Source organism: Protopterus annectens, chromosome 6.part0, assembly GCF_019279795.1.
Source record: "Protopterus annectens isolate FY-2018-M chromosome 6.part0, PAN1.0, whole genome shotgun sequence".
In the NCBI taxonomy this organism is placed as follows: domain Eukaryota; kingdom Metazoa; phylum Chordata; order Ceratodontiformes; family Protopteridae; genus Protopterus; species Protopterus annectens.
Window position 1 is genome coordinate 1,051,255,202 of NC_056737.1, and position 19,161 is coordinate 1,051,274,362.

A 19,161-nucleotide genomic window follows, 5' to 3' on the forward strand; every position below is an offset into this window, starting at 1 on the left:
TTGAAACTGTATGTCTGTTGTAATATTTTATTAAAGTGACTGTTAAAGTGTCCTTACCCTTGCAGAGAAGGTGAGAAGTGAGGTATGGCGCAAGTATCCAGTGAGCAAAATGTGTCTGGACCGATGGACCCTGAGGATGACTCCCCCAATATGATTGTGTATAGAAAAGTAAGACTTTTTTTCTTATTCTTAGCTAGACTAACAGAGCTGAAAAAAAATCGTAAAATATATTTTAATGACTGTGGTATATATGTGTGTGTATATTTGTATTTCTGATAGTGATGATTATTAGGCCTTTTCATTTGCTTATGGCTAATACTTATGAATGGATAATTAGCTGCTGTTGACTGGAAATTCTGCATTGCTTTTGTCACTGTTAATGTTAAAATGCAAAGGAAAAAAGGAAACGATTTCGGTGCTGTATCACGTGGAATGTAAGAGCTCTACATTTATGAGTAGTGTAATATGTACATTTGTTTCTCAGTGAGTAACACTGCTGACGTGGTATGTGTTAGTGTTTTCTTTATGTATTTATTATCTTCTAAAGCTATTCTTGATACAAAAATAGACTGCTATGAAACTGGTGTTTAATTTTTGAGTTAACCAAAGTCATTATAGAATTGCTTTTTCTATATGTAGATGACTCTGGCTTCATAGTTTGTAACTTCTGTAATGTGGCAGTACTGATGAGAGAGAATTGTTTTCTTATCTCTAATTATGGGATACACATATTATCCAGCTAAAACCGGTCTGTGCCAAAAATAAATATTGCAACAGTAGTAGTAAACAATTAATATAAAAATATTCACCTAACTATATTTTGAGCAATAGCATTCCCTCTGCAGAGGTTGTAGCCATGTTAGCTGATATTTGGCTAAAGCACATTTTGTCTCCAAACATTTTTGTGAACATTTATGATAAAGAGTCAGATTATATATGTCTGGACTATAAATTAAATTAAAATAATGAAATGAAACGAGGTGTGACCTTAAAGTCTTAATTCCATGATTATCATTATGCCTATAGCAGAATTACTTTCATGAAAATCTTTATATAAAAAGGCCATTGCTGATTGACTTCACATTTCCACAAGATGTGGTTATCCATGCTGCTTTGCAAGACATTTTAATATATTCAAATAACTTTTAATCAAATAATACTTCCAGTGGGCATTGTTTTTAATCAGACATAGAAAAATATGCAGCTTGATAGATAAAGTTGGATTTTAATCTAATAACATAAAAGGAATTGCAAAACTTAAACTATCTTATAAACAGTCTGTTGAGAAGTTAGTTACTTTTAATGAAATACATTGCAAATAAACTTTGATATGTATTTTTCCTGCCTTCATTGCTGAAAACTGAAATATCAGCTGCTCCAAACAAACTTCAAAGATGGTTGGTATCATTAGGAATTTGTTATTTGTGCATGTCTTATTAATGAGAGGTTGAAACATTGTTTTAAGTAACTGTGGGATGATTTTTGTTCTGATACAAGGTATATTGTCAAATATTTTTACAATGCCAGAGAATGCATACATGCAATTTTATGATCTGAAAATAATTAAGTTTTGAAAGACTGTACCCATATAAAATTAATCAAGGCTGACCGTGGTATTGCCATTTATGCTGCATTGCTACATTTTAAGAAAGTAGAGGTTTCAATTTCATGTCGGAGCCGAGTTGGATTCTCACTAGAATTAGCTGCATTACTTATTCATTCTTGCTTATTTTGTGTTATTTTGCAAGATGTGCAAAATGAGGTATCAGCTTGTGTTGAAAGTTGGATGCAATTCATTTTGATGAATACCACAGATAATTAAAATTTTGCTATAAATGTTGCCTTAAGAAGCCCACTGTTTCCACAATATGTTGATTCCACTGTTTTGTTTTACAGAGAATGGGATATTTCTAGTCTTAACACCCACACAATGATTAATAGCTCCATGCAGATCAGGTAAAAGTTTTGCCAGTATGCACGTAACACATTTTGTTAGTGTTTCAGTTTTCCAATTTCATGGGGCTTTATAAATAAAACAATTCTGACCTGAAAACTCAAGGCACTGTATAAAGGAATATTTCTGAGCTGAAATTTTGACAACAATTTTTTTCTGTTTTACTTTGGTGGTATTTCTGAAACAAACTGTTGTAGATAAGACATAAATTATACACACTTTGTTAACTTATTTTATGAGACTGCTGCATTACTGAAAAGTACTGACCATATATTTAAACATGAAAGGAATGTATAACTTATAATTATAGAACATTTATCACTAGGATGTCTGACTTGAAAATATTTTAGTTGTAGATTAATTTTGCTACAGCTGCTAGAAATAGACAGTATAGGGAGTGCATACCTTAATGGGTCCTAGCAAAATGAAAACTGATAAACATCAGTTTGAATTTTTTAAACTGTTATTCAAATTGGATTTTGTGTTCTCTTAATTTTTTATGAAATTAAATGACATATGTTCAAATCTCTGACAAACAGTACTGATTTGTTTCTTTAGTATTAAAAAAAGCTGTGACGTAAATTTTATACATTATGAAGTTTGCTAGGCTTGTTATGTCAATGTACAAAAAAAAAAATGGGAGAGGGGTGAATTTGTTTGCTTTAAAACACATATTCATTCAGGATGTTTTTATTGTGGAGTGCCAGAGAAAATAATGCAAATTTTTCAATTTGCTTTACTTCACAAATCCCAGTAAGTATTCAAAATTAATTTAATAGTTTTAACAGGCTTTGTTTGTAAAGGATTTCACACTTGTTTGGATGGGTTGTAAAACCTATTGTAATCTATATTAAGTTTGCAAAACAATTATATAAATTAGAATGGTGTGATATGTGAATTTGTAATGTTTCAGTTACAACATGCAGAAGAACTGGCAAAACCGTGAGTGTATCGACGTAGTGGGGAGCAAAGCAGTGGCATAGAAAAAATACACCATTTCTCCAACATTATCCTTTCCTGTCAAGCAACTTAATGATATATAATAAAGGGCCACATCACACTCTTTCTAATTATGTTTTATTAAGGTTAAATGATATAAAAATAACTTATAGAAACCGGACATTAGATCTGAAAATAGAGTTAAATTATTGCACTTACAGACTGCTGTTGATTAGCAGGACGACCAATTAACATACACATTTGCAAGCAACTCTCGGTGAGTTAAATGCCTACTTTATGTAGTGCCATTCCATAATCAAGGGTATTTGAGATCTTTTAAGGTCTGTGCTTATAAAAATAATTTGTAATTGGGAAGATAGAGTTGTTAGATCTGTAACTGTAGCACATGTAGTATCCTGGAGTCAACTAATGTACAGCATAAATTTGTTGCGAGTTCATCTATTGATCATCCTAAATTAACAAATGCATATGTTTCCAAATTTAATGTGTCTAGAAAGATACATGCCAAAGGGTGCATTACATTCTGTACTGGGTCTGACTTCTCAGTGCCAGGAGTCTTAACAATAAACTATTTGATTTGGGGGCACTTCTGCATCTGAAGTATGTTCATGTTTGCATTGTTTCAGAGAAATGGTTCAAATGTAAAGGAAGCACCCCTTCTGTGTCTGGGTTTTGCACCTACTATGCCTTATAACCCACAGGTAACTGCAACAGAGTATACATGTTCATCAATGATTGTTTCAGGAAGGTGATCATCCTGGTAAAGCTGTACTTCCAACTTATAGCTTACTGAGTCCCATCTATGTCCCCACACAATTATAAAAACTTCTTGGCATTCTTCAAAAATATCCTTATAAGTAATGGCTCATTAATCCTTGGAGACTTCAACTATCCCTCCGTAGACTGGAGTACTTATGATACCAATGTGAGGTATGCCCACAGCTGCAAGGTTTGGGTTAACAAAAACTCCCTGGATCAGCTTGTCCTCAATCTCACCAGAAGCAGAAACATTCTTGACCCAGTTCTTACAAACATAGCTTCAGCCAGTTTCTGCCTACTGGTTGATCCCTCATTGCTTAAGTCAGATGATTCACCAGTTACATTTTCCCTCAAAATATCTGCTACACTGGCAACCAGCTCCGCCCTCTTTAAAAAGATCAAAAAGTAAACCTTTTAAAATTATATGATAAAATCTCTAAATTCACCCACAAACAACACAGTTGACCTGAACATGCTTACATTAAAGAGCAGTCCCTAGTACAGTGATGGTGAACCTATGGCATGCATGTGAAATGTGCCATGCGCCACGACATTTTGAGTGACATGCCAGTGTTCACCAGCACCTGAGTTACCAAAGACACTGCTTTTGCATTCATTGCTCATGTGAAGTCCACTGAATTATTTTGGGCCAGGAGGTTTTGACATGCCAAACCCAAAAGGTTCGCCATCACTGCCGTAGTAGAACAAAATATAGCTGGAAATTCAAAAACAAACCACTCCAGTGGGCAATCAGTATAAACACACCATATAACAGAAGGAGGAAATTGCTTACCATATAGGGTCAGAGCTCCTCAGCTTAAAGATAATATAAAAAAACCTCACTAAGAAATTGAAGCAACCTTAAAGACCAGCAGAGCATCCCATAAAATCTGGCAACTAAGGCAAAGGATAACTACAACTCCTTCTTCAGCTACGATAGAAAATTATGAAATAATTCACAGCACTGCTATGAACTTTCCACAATGGTGCTTCCCAAACCTATAAGACATTGTTAATATACTATACATTTTCAGCAACTTCTTCTCTGAAGCTATCATCCCAAGTGCAGTCATTCCTGAGTTATCCCTCTTCCATCACCAACAGTCACGTCTAAAGATACATTTAAAGACCAGATTCACTGCTTTCATGGTTCCCAGCAATGTATTGAGATGTCTAATACATAGCATCCCAGTACAGTGGTGCAGCGGTTAGCATTGTCACCTCACAGCAAGAAGTTCTCTGGTTCAATACTCTGCTGAGGTGCCTTCTGTGCAGAGTTTGCAAGTCCTCCCTGCATTCATGTGTGTTTCCTTTGGGTGCTCCGGTTTCCTCCCACGTCACAAAAACATGCATCTGGAGTATTTTTCCCTGGGCTTCCACTGAAAATTGGCTCATTCCAAGTCAGACTTTCCCACTAAACAAATGTTAAATAAATAAAATAAATAATAAATTAAATAAGTATTCATTCATAGAACCTCCTTCTTAAACTGTTTAACCTAAGCCCATCTACAGGCTATGTCCATGAATCCTGGTGTGCTGCAGTGGTGATAGCCCTCAACAATGGTGAATCCATCATGGACCCTGGAGATTACAGACACTTATATGTAAATATGTAAATTTATAGGGCGCATCATTACCAATCTCCTAAATCATACTTCAAAAATCTGATAATGCTCTACCTTCAGCAATTTGAGTTTGTAAAGGGCATGCCATGCTTGAAAAATCTTGTAAGCTTCTCTGAAAAGGTCACGTGGGAGTGGACAGTGGACACACTATTCATACTGCCTGTCTTGATTTGGTCAAGGTGTTTGACACCATGACACATGATGGAATCATAAATAAATTTATGGTATTAAAAACATTGATCCTATGTGGTAAGATGTATAGCTAACTGGCTCAAGGACCGAATCCACATTTTCCAATTTGTTAGAGTCTCCAAAGTCAGAGAAAAAAAATCTTAAACATCACTGTTCTACTTTAAACTTATTTGCACCCCCAAACTTAATATATAGGATTTGCTATGGTGGGTTCTAGCATTTTAATTGGCTATGTTGTTTGGGCCCTATAAACAACTCTGTCCTATGCTACTATTTCTACTCCTGAAATTGGGTTGCTGATTTTGGTAAGTAACATGGTATCTTAAAGTTAAAAAAAAAAAAAAAGTTTGTGTATAGAATGCACTGGAATTTTACTGTTGGTGTGATTTTTTTTTTTTTTTTTTTACTTGAGTATATAGAATATGTTGATATTGTAATGTCTTTGTGACTCTTATTTGTAACTTTGGGATACAGAATGCATTGATACTGTGATAGCTCTTGAATCTAGTTTGTTAGTCTTATAGAGGGCATGCTAATATTGTAATGCCTTTGTGAATCTGGTTTGTAACTTTGGTATAGAGACTTCATTAGTAATTTGATGTCTATTTAACTCTTGATTTGCTGTGTAATTTCCCATGATTCTATGTGGCTTGCCACAAAATAATCTTTGGACCAACCCACTTATTCAGCTGTCAAATAGATAAACGGTTTTGGTACATTTGTAGGCTAGTTTGATATCTGTTGTGGTCATTTACAGCTGGACTTCTGGACTTGATTCTCATCCTGTGTTCCTTCACTGACCTCCTGCAGTGTACGTAAACAGCTTGGCAACTTTCAAAACTGAATCTCAGCTGCCATACTCTTAACTATACACTCAGTTAAGGTTTCCTTTTCATTCGCAGGTTTTCAACTATGCCTGAAACACTCATCCTGGTTCTGATGTTATGTTCACCTGTAAATGTCCATTTTTACCACAAACTCTAGTATCCTTCAACATTTCTAATATATGTGGGTAGTGATGAAATGAAGATATTCATAACTGCTACTTTGTTTTTTTTTTCTACAGTAGAAGCTTGACTTTTCAGAAACTTGAAATTGATATGGTCAAGACCATGTCATCGATTTTCCAACAACTGAAAGCTTTTGAATGGAGATCACGGTACAGTGAGGATTGGGGAAATTTACTCTTTTCCCTGCTGTAGTCTGACATCGGAGGTGGTATATATAGTATGCAGGGGGTGCATGGGGGCTTACCCCCTTCAGAAATGTAGAAAAAAGGTAGATTTTTGTTGTTTTTTTGAAGTTCAAGTTTTCAGAAACTCAATCATATTATCTTGACAATATGAATTTGGAGTTTCTGAAAACTCAAGCTTTTGATATAGACCTGTAGTAAAATATTACCAACTGACTAAGCACAACAGTCCATAATCATAGCTGAAGGTTACACTATAACATTTTTTACCAAACTGTGAATCCAGATTGGTCTTGAATTGGATAAGGCATTTACAACTTTTAAGATCAGCAGGTAAGTCATCCCAATAATCAATTACACCTTGAAAAAAATAATTAATTAATTTATAATGGCAACCTGCAGGTGTTCCCAGTAAGAGATCTTATACTGAGATGTTCTTTATTTCTACAAAGTTCTTTCGAGGCTTTAGAACTGTATCTATATATAAAGTATTTCCAGGATAACCAATTTTGCTATGGCTGTTTTCTATACCATATCTGCTTCAGTAACAGAATCTCAACATTTAATGCAGTGCTCTGTGATTAATATTACTGCATTAAATAACTTAGTGTTACACCTGTGAAACTTTCTTTATCAAAATGTGTGATCTGATGTCTTACAACTGGGCAAAAAAGTCACACTTGAGGCCAGTAGTGCAAAACATCATTAAAGTCGGTGCCGCAATGTTTTAATGTTTGCTGTTATAGACTATAATAAATTCCTATAAATTTATGCTTGTACATTTCATTAGGCAGTAAGAAAAATTGTGAACTTTCAGTAGTGCGTCAGATTTTTGAGGACCAAAAATGAGTGCTGTACACATAAAGTACAACGTTTAAGAGCTATGCATAGTCTGGTGATAGAATGCCAATATTTAGAGATTTCATTAGCTAGATATGTTTATTTCTAAAATCTGAACATTATTTATGTAAACAATTTAAGCACTGTCATTGTATATTCATTTGTTGACAATGCCCAGTTTACAGGCATGGAAAATGCTTTGTAATGTAGCCAAATTTAATGTAATTATTTTACTCAGAGTCTCAACCACAAGCCTAGAGATGTGAGTTGCATTTAAAAGCAATGTTCTGCGCTGTTTACAATCACTCATTCGCTACTTCATATATGGCAGTATTCACGCAGAATGCTTTTTTCAGAGGAATTCATCTCATTATGTCTACTGTGGAATAATATTTTTTCTGCGTGCCTAAGGGAAGACGATGTTTTCCTTTTAATTTCTTGTTCTGCAGATATAGCATGTGAAGTAATTATTTGTAAGCCTTTCCCCACAGGAATCTTGGGAGGCTAATGAAAGTGTGCAGCTTCATCTTAAAAATGGGTTAATACAGTTTGATTGATGGCTTGCAATGTTTATTCCTGACATTCTGTATTTTGTTGTAATGAGAATGGCTGTCATTAGGCTTGCATTGCATGTGGATACTTATAGGTGGGAAAAGTGAACTTAATTTTCTGCTTTATCTGATAATTGTGACGTTCGATCAGCCTATACAACCTAAACAGAGATCTGTCTCAGTTGAACCTGAGTTAGCATTCCATGCAGGCTTTTCATTTCACAGTTAAGAATATGAATAGTTGTTTTTAAACCGCAATCTGCAAGCAGATTTCAGAGAATTTTTCCTCCAGTAGATAACAAATGCCAGAGATGTGACAGAGAAGAAAGATGTAACTGGGACCATGTTTTTGTGAATGTAATGTGTTGGCAGATATTAAAAATTCTCCCTTGAATATTTTGTTAGAAATGTTGGGGGGAGCATATGGCTATAACTAAGGAAATTATTATTTTGAGCTGGGACACAGCATCTCTGTTGTCCAGATGTTGTAAAGCTTAACTAGGATAAATGCTATTGCCTGAAAAAAAAAAAACAGTTGCTAGAAAATGGAAATCAAACCAGTGTCACTGAAGCACCGAATATCGTGAAAAAGATAAAATAACTAGAGGTGGCATCTTTAGAAAAGAAAAGAAGGAAAATTACATGGAAGTAAACGGAATTTGTGGGCACAATACATACTGAATAATGTTTAAGTGGAGTGAGGCTTAAGAGAATATAGGAATAAGCAATTTATATAATGTTTGAGTGAAAAATAACATGAACTATAAAATGCATGAATATAACAAATATTAATATGGTCCTTTTTCTTTGTTATTAATGCATGCCTGTCTATATCTTGTGATAATTAAATAGTATAGCAATAACCCACGCCTGGGTGTGGGTAATGCTGGATTTACCCATGGTTGGCGTGGTTTGATCCCGAGGGCGAAGCCTGAATGTATCAGAATGTTTATTTATATGTTTTTAGGTCACTATGCAAGTTTTATATATTTTTGCCTTACTTTACATTAACATGTTTATATATGGGAGAGTTCTTTAAATTCTCCAGCATTGCTTTTAATTGTCTAAATTGTTTTAATTGATTAATTGAGCTGCTTATATAAGGGGAGGTCTACTGTGACTTTTATACATGGATCTGAAGAAGCTGTAATGGTGAAAGCGCTCATCCGTATGTTATAAGTGCACATTCTTGGAATTAAATTTGGAGTTTTGTTCTTACTTCTGCTGTACTCCGCTTCCTTTGTGACTTACATTATATCTACCTCACGGAACTACAGCGTTTGCTTGCTGAGTAGTGGATTTTACTTCACTTTATTTTTTATTCAGTACATTTTTTTCTGCTTGCCAGCAAGAGTAAGACTCTTTTCTTGGGTAATGGCGAATCTTGAACTGGATTATGTCCCGAGAAGTGAAGACCGTGGGACTGGAGCATTGCAGGTGCGCTTCCAACAGTATTTAAAAGAAACTGTCAGTGCATCTCTGTTTTTTGAGTCTACGCCGACCTCCGATGATGTCATGATGCCGACCTTGAATTCGGAAAGACTACATGCAGTTTTGGATAGCATGGAGAAGGATTTCATGAGGCTCAAACGCTTACAAACACAGCGGATACACTTCCAGTTCTGCCTCGAACAACATATTATTCCGCGAGGTTTAAGGGTTCTTAATATGCCAAATCAAGGCAAGGAACATCCAGATTTACTCGTGAAATGGCAATGCCTGAACATTGAGGTGAGTCGCAAGTATTTGCAACTACTAATTGACTTTTTCCTCCCTGAGGAGGTTAGGTTAACAGATAATATCAAGTGCAAACAGCAGGAGCTGTTTAGTAACTTTTCGGATAAGGTGGTTGCACCATTGTTTGAGAACTTGCTAGATTGTGTGCTAGCGTATGAAAGAAAACTTTTACAGCAGAAAAAACACAAAGCCACCAGGATTATTAATGATTTTAAATTGGGCAATGTATTCTTATGGCCCAGAACAGGGCAGGATTCCTCTACAACGTCTCAGATGCATAGGGATCCTTCTACCCCCATGCCTCCTAGGAAAGTAAAGGAATCTACACTTTAATTTTATCAACGATGTTACAAGTAATAGTGTAACAAACTACATGAATGTGGGTGTTGAATTGAATGGACATAACAGCATTACTCCTGTGGAGATGGACTCTGCCCAAGTTTGTACTGGGGGGGGGGGTCACCATCAGTAATGATGCATGTATTTTGGAAGAAATACCACCTGTTGTTGGGACTACCACAGACAATTGTAAAGACTCTGTGGATGTTATTCATATTGTACATCCCAGTACATGTACTAGAAACAACTTCTATCCTGAAGTACATGTGGTTAAGAATAGACCTGTTTCTACAAAAGAAGGATCAGAGCCTGTTGTTAAACCTAAGAAAACTACTACTTTGACTGATTCCAGCAAGCTCTCAAGTTTGGATTTGACTTTTCCTCTGCCAGTGTGCATGGAGAAAGGTCCTCGCAGACCTCGCTCCATGAGCAGGGGCAGACAGAAGAGGAAATTATCAGGGGATTTTATGCCCCATCAGACTTTAAAGAGAATGTGGAACAACAAGCGTTAATTTATAATTTGTCCCACATTACTCTAACAGATGATGATACCAGTTTATTAAATAAAGGTTTGAATTTTATTCATAAAAGCCAGAGCAAATTGACTGATACAATGGTGGACTTAAAACTTTTTTGTAGGAATGCAATGCTCAGATTCATTTATGATTCTGAGAAAGAATCAGCACAGAGCAGGAAGTTTGCTTTTAAGAATTTAAGTGATTTTGTACCAACTCACCACCCATTAGTTGAAGCATTCCTTAAGTTAACAGAGGAGGAATTGTATTGTTACTATAATACTCGACTAGGACCCCAAAAACAGAAGAGGCGGGATAACTTGAGCTTTCGGGAATGTCAGTGTCTGAGGAAATTGCAGAATGATCCTACCATTATAATTAGACCAGCCGATAAAGGTGGGAAAGTTGTAGTATTGGATATGTCATTTTATATGGAGGCTATGTCCTCCATGTTACAGGACAGGTTCTATGAACCTACTTCCATGGAACAGGTTCACTCTGTTGTCAGATATATTCATGACACGCTTTATGACATTTTTAGAAGCAATTTAATAAATAAGAAGCTATATGGATACCTTATGATTTATACACCCACTATACCGATTATACAAGGTCTCCCCAAGGTACACAAAGATATGAAGAACCCACCCATGAGACCCATAGTTTCTGGCCGTGGTTGGGTAACTGAACACATTTCAGTTTTTGTGGAGAAACATCTGAGATGTGTATTGAATGACAATGTTACAGTCTTGAAGGATTCCAAGCAATTTTTGATTGATCTGTATGAATGTATTGGACACCATGATAGAATCTCTAGTTGTACTTTTGTGACTTTTGATATTCAATCCCTATTTACTGTAATACCTAATGATATAGGACTTGATTATGTGTTAAATTATCTGAAAGCACACAGTACTTACACTGCAGTATTGATAGACCTCATAGTTCATTTTCTAGAACTGGTCTTGGAGAACAACTTATTCATGTTCCAAGACCAGATCTATAAACAGTGTGATGGCGTAGCTATGGGCACTCCATGTGCAAATAGCTACGCCAACATGTTCCTTGCATATTGGGAGGAACATGTTTTATTTAAGAATGCACTTTTCTGTGAACATGTGGTGTTCTACAGAAGGTTTGTTGATGACCTTTTTGTTCTTTGGAATGGAACATCAGAACAGCTGGAATCAATGCTATCTACTATGAATGATTTAACAACATTCCTTACTTTTACCATGAACTATTCCACACATAGAATTGATTTTTTAGACCTATATATTGAGAGATTAACAGATGATATGATAAATACGGGGGTCTATCGCAAGGCATGTTACTGCAATTCCTTGTTATTAAGGTCTAGTATGCACCCACAATTTGTTTTTAAGAATATAATGAAAGGACAGGCCATTAGAGCCTCGAGATTGAACCCCACTGAACAGGGATTTATCTCAGAATTAGACAATCTGAGAAATAGATTACTGACCCAGGGATACAAGGATAATGAGATTATACCATACATGGAGGAAGCATACATGTCACGCACCACTTCAGGTGCACCATACTTTGGACCCAGGGTCCAAGATCAAACTGTTGGAGATCATATGTTAAATAGATCTATTAAATTTTCTACTCTGTATACTTCTGATTAATATCAGTTAAAGGAAATTATTAGCAAACATTGGGATATTCTCCTGGTTGATGATGACTTGAAACGCATTGTGGGGGAGACACCAAGTTTACTATTTCGGAATAAGAGCAACCTAAAGCGATTGCTTTGTCACCCCAGACATGATAGGATTATGAAGAACACTGGTCACACTAAACCCTGTGGTCACTGCAACTTCTGTTCATTTATTGATAGCAGTGAGGTGTTTATACACCCGGATTTACACACCATTTTCTCCATCAAGGCAGATGCGGATTGTATGACACCTAATGTGGTGTATTTAGCTACTTGTCAGGCATGCCCGAGTTTCTATGTTGGTAAAACTAACCGGCCGTTAAGGGATAGAATGAGAGAGCATATTTACCACACGAGAAAGGGCAGTTTACACAATGCCTTAGCAAAACATATAACCACCAATGACAATGATCATACTTTCTTGTTCCGGGTCCTAGAGATAATTGTTGTGAATAAGAGGGGTGGTAACACTATGAATCTTACTGAATCTAAGGAGACTGACTGGATAATTCGTTTGAAAGCTGATAGGGGGCATGGGTTGAATGATAGAGCCTCTATAAAACCTAAGCTGAGACAATGCAGGCACATAAAATGAACTATTATTTATTTGTATATGTTCTTGATTATGTATTTTATCAATATTAACTTATCAGAATGTTTATTTATATGTTTTTAGGTCACTATGCAAGTTTTATATATTTTTGCCTTACTTTACATTAACATGTTTATATATGGGAGAGTTCTTTAAATTCTCCAGCATTGCTTTTAATTGTCTAAATTGTTTTAATTGATTAATTGAGCTGCTTATATAAGGGGAGGTTTACTGTGACTTTTATACAAGGATCTGAAGAAGCTGTAATGGTGAAAGCGCTCATCCGTATGTTACAAGTGCACATTCTTGGAATTAAATTTGGAGTTTTGTTCTTACTTCTGCTGTACTCCGCTTCCTTTGTGACTTACATTAGTGTTTTAAAAAAGACTTATACTAATGTAAAAAGTCCGGGCGACCGGACCATTTTCCATTAGTATAAGTCGATTTACAACGTGCATGCTGGCCAATCAACGTGCACGTTTTGGAATATTAATGGGGGGGTCATGGTATAATGGTCTTTAACGACTAAGTGTATTTGTTGAAAAAAATCCTGCGCTATTGGAGGATTATTGAATATGTCCTCATATGAAGTCTATTAGAAGATAATAGATAGGGACATATATGTAATTTTGTAGAAAGGAGAAGCTGAGGTGGGGAGAAGTGGTATAAACTCCGAAGTACGGGTACCCCGGTTTTAGGGATAAAGACTCAGTGGTATAAAAAGTGTAAAGTAATAGATTTGAAAATGTAATGATTACTCACAGAAATAATATATAATTCATGTTTTAATAGCTGCTGTTATACGTTTTTTGAAATTTTCCAGTTCAGATTGGTTTGCTGTATAAAAGTCTAACAAATGTACTCCAAACAAAAAGTGTAGCAGTTTATACATATAGTTGAAGACCCCATTCCAAATAGAGTGTGCCCCTGCGGAAGCAGCAGTAGATGGGTAGAATGTTTTTCACTGTTTATTTTAGCTGTGCAGAACTTTGTTCTCTGAAAACTCTAGAGCCTCCAAGTCACTTCTAAGCTGAGCTTCTCATCCTCTCTGAGGATGTTTTTATTCCTTATTATTCTGATCTCAAGTTTATGCTGCAGTGGTAGCGTTGTTGCCAGACAGCAAGAGGTTCTCCCGTTTGATTCTCGGCTGGAGTGCAGGGATTGCCTGCTGTGTGGAGTCTGCATGTCCTCCCTGTGGTTGGGTGGCGTTCTAAAGACATGCGTAAATGGGCGTGCCTTCGTTGAAGGTTGGACGTCGAGCTGGCATCTCGGTGTTCATGAAAATCTGCTGCCAATCATTAGTGGACCGGAGTGCCACTGTGGTGACCCCTAACCGGGAAAAGCCGAAAGACAAACAACAACATTGTTCTGATCTCAAGTGCAGCTGTTTCTATTCAGTTTCACACTTCTTGACATGTTCCTTAGGACTGACTAACAAAATGGTCAGCAAGCAGAGATAGTTTTTTTTTTTCCATAATGCAAGTATCTGGGCTGGACTGTGTAATGACCCAGTAGTCAGGGACTTAGGAACACACATAGATAGTAATCTAGCCTTTGAACATCACATGTCTACAGTGGTGAGTAAATAATTTTGTGTTGTACAACTTATAAACAAAAGTATGGCATCTAAGTCCAAGGAAGTCATTGTTCACTGTAGTTGGACCTATCACTTGAGTACAATGCCCCCTTTGGTATATACCTAACCAGACATATCTAACAATTGGAACTTCAACAGAGGTTCCTCACTAAAAGAATACAGGGCGTAAGTAATATGTCCTATGCAGATCTCCTTAAGGCCCTATCCCTGTATTCTGTCTCCTACAGGCTTTTGAGGGGAGATTTATAATTGACATACAGGACATTGTCAGACTCAACTCTGATGGACCTCCTGCATATTCACAAAACAAACAGCACCAGAATTACCCATTCTAAAGACTTAAACCTTGCCTGTGATATAAATATGACCTGCTGAAGAGCTAGGTATGTATCCTAGAGACTACCCTGTCTATGGAACAGACTCCCCATCCATGTGATGCAGAGTTCCTCCCTAAACCAATTCAAGTGCAATTTGGACAATTTTATGGGAAACCAGAAATTCATCCCTGGTTTAGCACCTATGTCTCTAATGGACATAGGTAACCTATAAATGGTTCATCTCCCAGTCCCCTGCTTACACTTATCAAGGGTATCAAAACTTGTCAGAGATTTGGGATGCATGACTAGGCTTAAAAAGACCCTTGTGGTCATTAGCCTAGTAAATACCTATGAACCTAGGACAGAGCAAAATATGAGGCAAAAATCTGGATATTCTGCAAAATTGTAGACCGTGGATCAATATTAGGAAACATCCTTTTAGTGTCTATATATGTCAGAGACTGCAGAAGGTCTGGAAGGAAAAGTTTGCTGGAAAAAATATACACAACAGTTCTCATGCTCAGTAAGTACAGGAAGTATAAAAGGGACTTGAAAACACTGTAGGCATAACTAACACATAGCAGTTTAAATAAGTGCAGAAATGCAAAACTGTCTCACTGCAAAGCCAGAACCCACAAAAAGAATATACATATGGAGAAAAAGCAGCGACAATGACAAAATAAAAGGAAAGTAGATTGGGACCTTAGAGTTCTATCAAATGATCTGAAGTTATTTTATATCGAATGATCTGAAATTAGCCAAGGTGTTTAACATTATTGCAAAGAAAACAGATGTAAAGGTACCCTTTACAGTACTGAGAACCTCAATTTTAACCTTTTGGATGTTGAAGTGCTGATAGTGAGTGAGAGGGACTATATACTAGGTTTGTAATTGCTTTAACTTGGAGTAGTACCCCCCCATTCCAAAAGTGCAGTTGTGATGCCCGTGCACTGGCCCAGCAATCAAGGAGCCTCAATCCTCACCACTAACACCAGTGAGGCATGTCCATATAGGGAAAGGATAATAAATACACACACAGTAAAGTACAATTTCCCTTAAGAGCACACAGAGATCAGTCAGTCTGGAGATGGTTTCTCCCTTTTTTTTCAGGTCCCCAATAAGACTCCCCACTGGCACAGCTATAGGGTCCAGATCTCAGCCTAGTGGACAAGCTAAAACCTCCAGCACCCTCTCTGTCCAACCAGTGCTTCGTGTCCCTGCCCAAGTAGCTGATGCACACACACTTGGAGATAAGAGTTCTATACAACCACACAGACACTCTTGGGGAAGGTTGGCACAGGTTCTCCAGCTGTCCCCTTTTACCCAGCCTATACGGTAGTACCACTTGCCACCACCCACTAACATTTGTCAGCTACTAAAAGGCCCTTATGAAAGGGTGTCCAATTATACTGTGCAATATTATTATCCAAATGGTAAGTGTGACTGAACAGCAAGGCTATTGGAGTGACTTTGTACAATATCACTAAATACATGTAATGTACTCTTAGAGCTTAAATTATCTCTACACAAAACAGCCACAGTTGAAAGGTTTAAAAATATTTAATAATAAATACACAAAACAATACGTCTTACTACACAGTGCTATTCAAGAGTTCAGAGATCATAGAGAAATAATTAAAATAATACAGTAGAAAAGTTCTGACAATACAGAAAAAAAGAATCTAATCTTAATCTAATCTTCCTAGTTTCTAGCTATATCTAAGAGAAAACACAGTTCTAAAATAAACTTGCATATAGAATACAGGCAGAGTGCTGGTGAGTTGGTTGTTCAAGACAAATGCTAAATGCCCTCCTTCTTTCTGTCCTTAAATTGATAACACAGTACCACTGATTCATTTCAGATTACATCATTTCGTTCTGGTTCTCAGCCTAACAGAAACTCAGAGGTTAATACCCCTTTTGATCTTGCAGCTGGCCAGGAATCCAGAGCAAGAAAATAAATTATACATGAAAATTCTAGCAAGTAACTCTGGTCTCAAAACAATAGCCATAATTCCTTCATCCAGACATCTCGGCTCCAAGCCCTGAGATCAAAGACAGTCATGAAATGCTTGTCTTATCAGCTTTCTTACAACAGAGTGCACTGTTACATTTTTTTCAGTTCAACATCCAATACAGGTTTTTCACATTTAAGAGGGCATGCCTGTGGCTTATATTAATATTTGCAAATGACAGAATTATCTACAAAATTCTATCTAGCTAAGCTGGCAGCATTCACCTATCCTCACAGCAGTAATGACAGATTTACTATACAGTGTTAACGGGGTTGTGTGGGTAGCCCCTTTCCTATTTGGGGATGCAGTACAGGAGAACCTCCCCACACCCACACACATACAAAACATTTTATTTTTGCAGCAGCACATTTTGGAGTTTGATATTTTGCAATTTAAATCATGCTTTTATTCTTTGTATTATTTGATCTTACATTTGCAGTTGCCAGAACTGTGATAGGAAACCCTAGTTTTATACTGGAATGTATTGGGGTAACCATCACCAACAGAACACAGTAAGTTATTATTCTTCTATACAGACAGCTGTCATCAGGATCAGGCTATGCAGAGGAAGGTAACAAAAATGGTGCATTGTTTTTACTAGAAGCCATAAAACGAAAGGCAAGTACAGCCCTAAGGAAAAAAGGCATATGTGGGATATGCAATAAATATTAATTATATCAAAGGAATTTATAGAGCACAAGTAGGGGCATATAATTTAAAGATGTAAGGTGAAATGATCTAAGGTGATGCAAGGAAATATTTTCAAAGAAAGAGTGGTTGGTGACTGAACATCATTCCTGCAGAAATGGTGGCATAAAAATGGGCTGGAGTTAGCCTGCACTGGTAGCATAGAGTGGTAAAGCCCTGACTACAGCCTGGGCATCCTGAGTAGGACTCCAGCCTGGGTATTAACAGCACAAGCAGTAAGAATGGGGAAGAGGAGGGACACACATATGGAATATTCTGGCACATTGACGTCCCTGGTGGAGACTGGAGAGACAACAGCACAAGTGCTGCCTGGAGGTGGATAAGGGAGATTTGCTAATGTCAAGTGCATTATGGAAGTGAGTGACTAGACAGTGCTGGTGCCCACTGGATGTCCCTTCCTGGGACACTACTGGCATGCATGTGGGTCGGAACTTAAAGAAGCAGTAAGATGCTGCACTAGGTGCCTAGATCTTTTTGCTGATCTTGGTCAGAGAAAGTCTGGGGATGTGATTAGAAAGTACTGGACAAGCAGGGGATCCAGTGCGAGCTGATGGTCAACAGCAGGAAATGAAAAAAGTGAAAAATACAGGCTTGAGGGTTAATAAACAGTGTGTAGCTCCATAAGTCAGGACTGTGACACAGTTTGAATGTACCACAATTCCTAAACTCGAAAAGCTATACAGACACATCACAAACACACGAACCTACAGAACAAGTGGGCTATGCAGGTACATCACAATCACAGCTTCTTGCAGCACAAGTTGGCTATGCAGGTACATCGCAATCATATTGGCCTACAGCACAAGTGGATTGTGCAGGTACATCGCAACCACAGTGGACTGCATCACAAGTGGACTGTGCAGGTAAACCATAAACACAGCAAACTGCGGCACAAGCGGGCTGTGCAGGTACATCGCAAGCACAGCGACCTGCAATACAAGTGGGCTATGCAGGTACATCACCAACGCAGGTGCCAACACAGGGGCCTGCAGCACAAGTGTCACGGACATGAACTCTACACATAGGCTGCTGTGTCTTACATGCATTGTTCCATCAAAGCTTAGTGTAGTAGAAGGGAGCTGGAGTTTTTATGAAGCAATATAAAGACAGACTACACAGATCATCTCCAGGTACATGAGAATAACAGAGTGTTGTATGCCTAACTGTCACAAACACAAAAGTGTAATATGGAGTCTATCAGCCCTATTAATCTGGAAATATACGTAGTGTACACCATGTGACTACAGTGCCTTATTTCTGTCTTCCATGTTATTTTGAGCATTAACTCCAGAAAGTTTAATCTAGTGTCACATTCATGAAGGATATTTCTTTCCCGATTCTCAAACTGCATTTCATCCAAAGATTTGCATTTTTAAATAAAGAAACAAAAATATTTTATCTGCAGCACTGAATTTGGCACCTATTTACCATGAGGCTTACCCACTTGTGAGTGGGTCTGAAACAAGTGTCAGCCTGAGCACGTGTTATGGAACAGTTTTGTGTGATCACCCATGCTATCTCTATAGCAGTGCAGCTTATATAGGTTCATAGGCTGGTACTAGGCTATCGGCCCTAGGGGCTATACAA

The 19,161-nt window shown here is 37.2% G+C and overlaps 1 protein-coding gene across 3 annotated transcripts in view; it reads left to right on the forward strand.

Moving 5' to 3' along the window:
- The window catches only part of RGS6 (regulator of G protein signaling 6), a 2,564,457-nt gene that overhangs the window by 139,522 nt on the left and 2,405,774 nt on the right, over positions 1 to 19,161 (forward strand). For 2 of the 3 annotated variants that reach the window (XM_044074660.1, XM_044074661.1), the window contains exon 2: positions 66 to 168. In XM_044074660.1, the coding sequence (XP_043930595.1) occupies positions 85 to 168 (84 nt within the window). In that variant the 5' untranslated portion in view covers positions 66 to 84. Of the gene's footprint in view, positions 1 to 65; positions 169 to 1,896; positions 1,957 to 19,161 lie in introns of those variants that run through there. The other variant, XM_044074662.1, reaches the window with a different exon arrangement.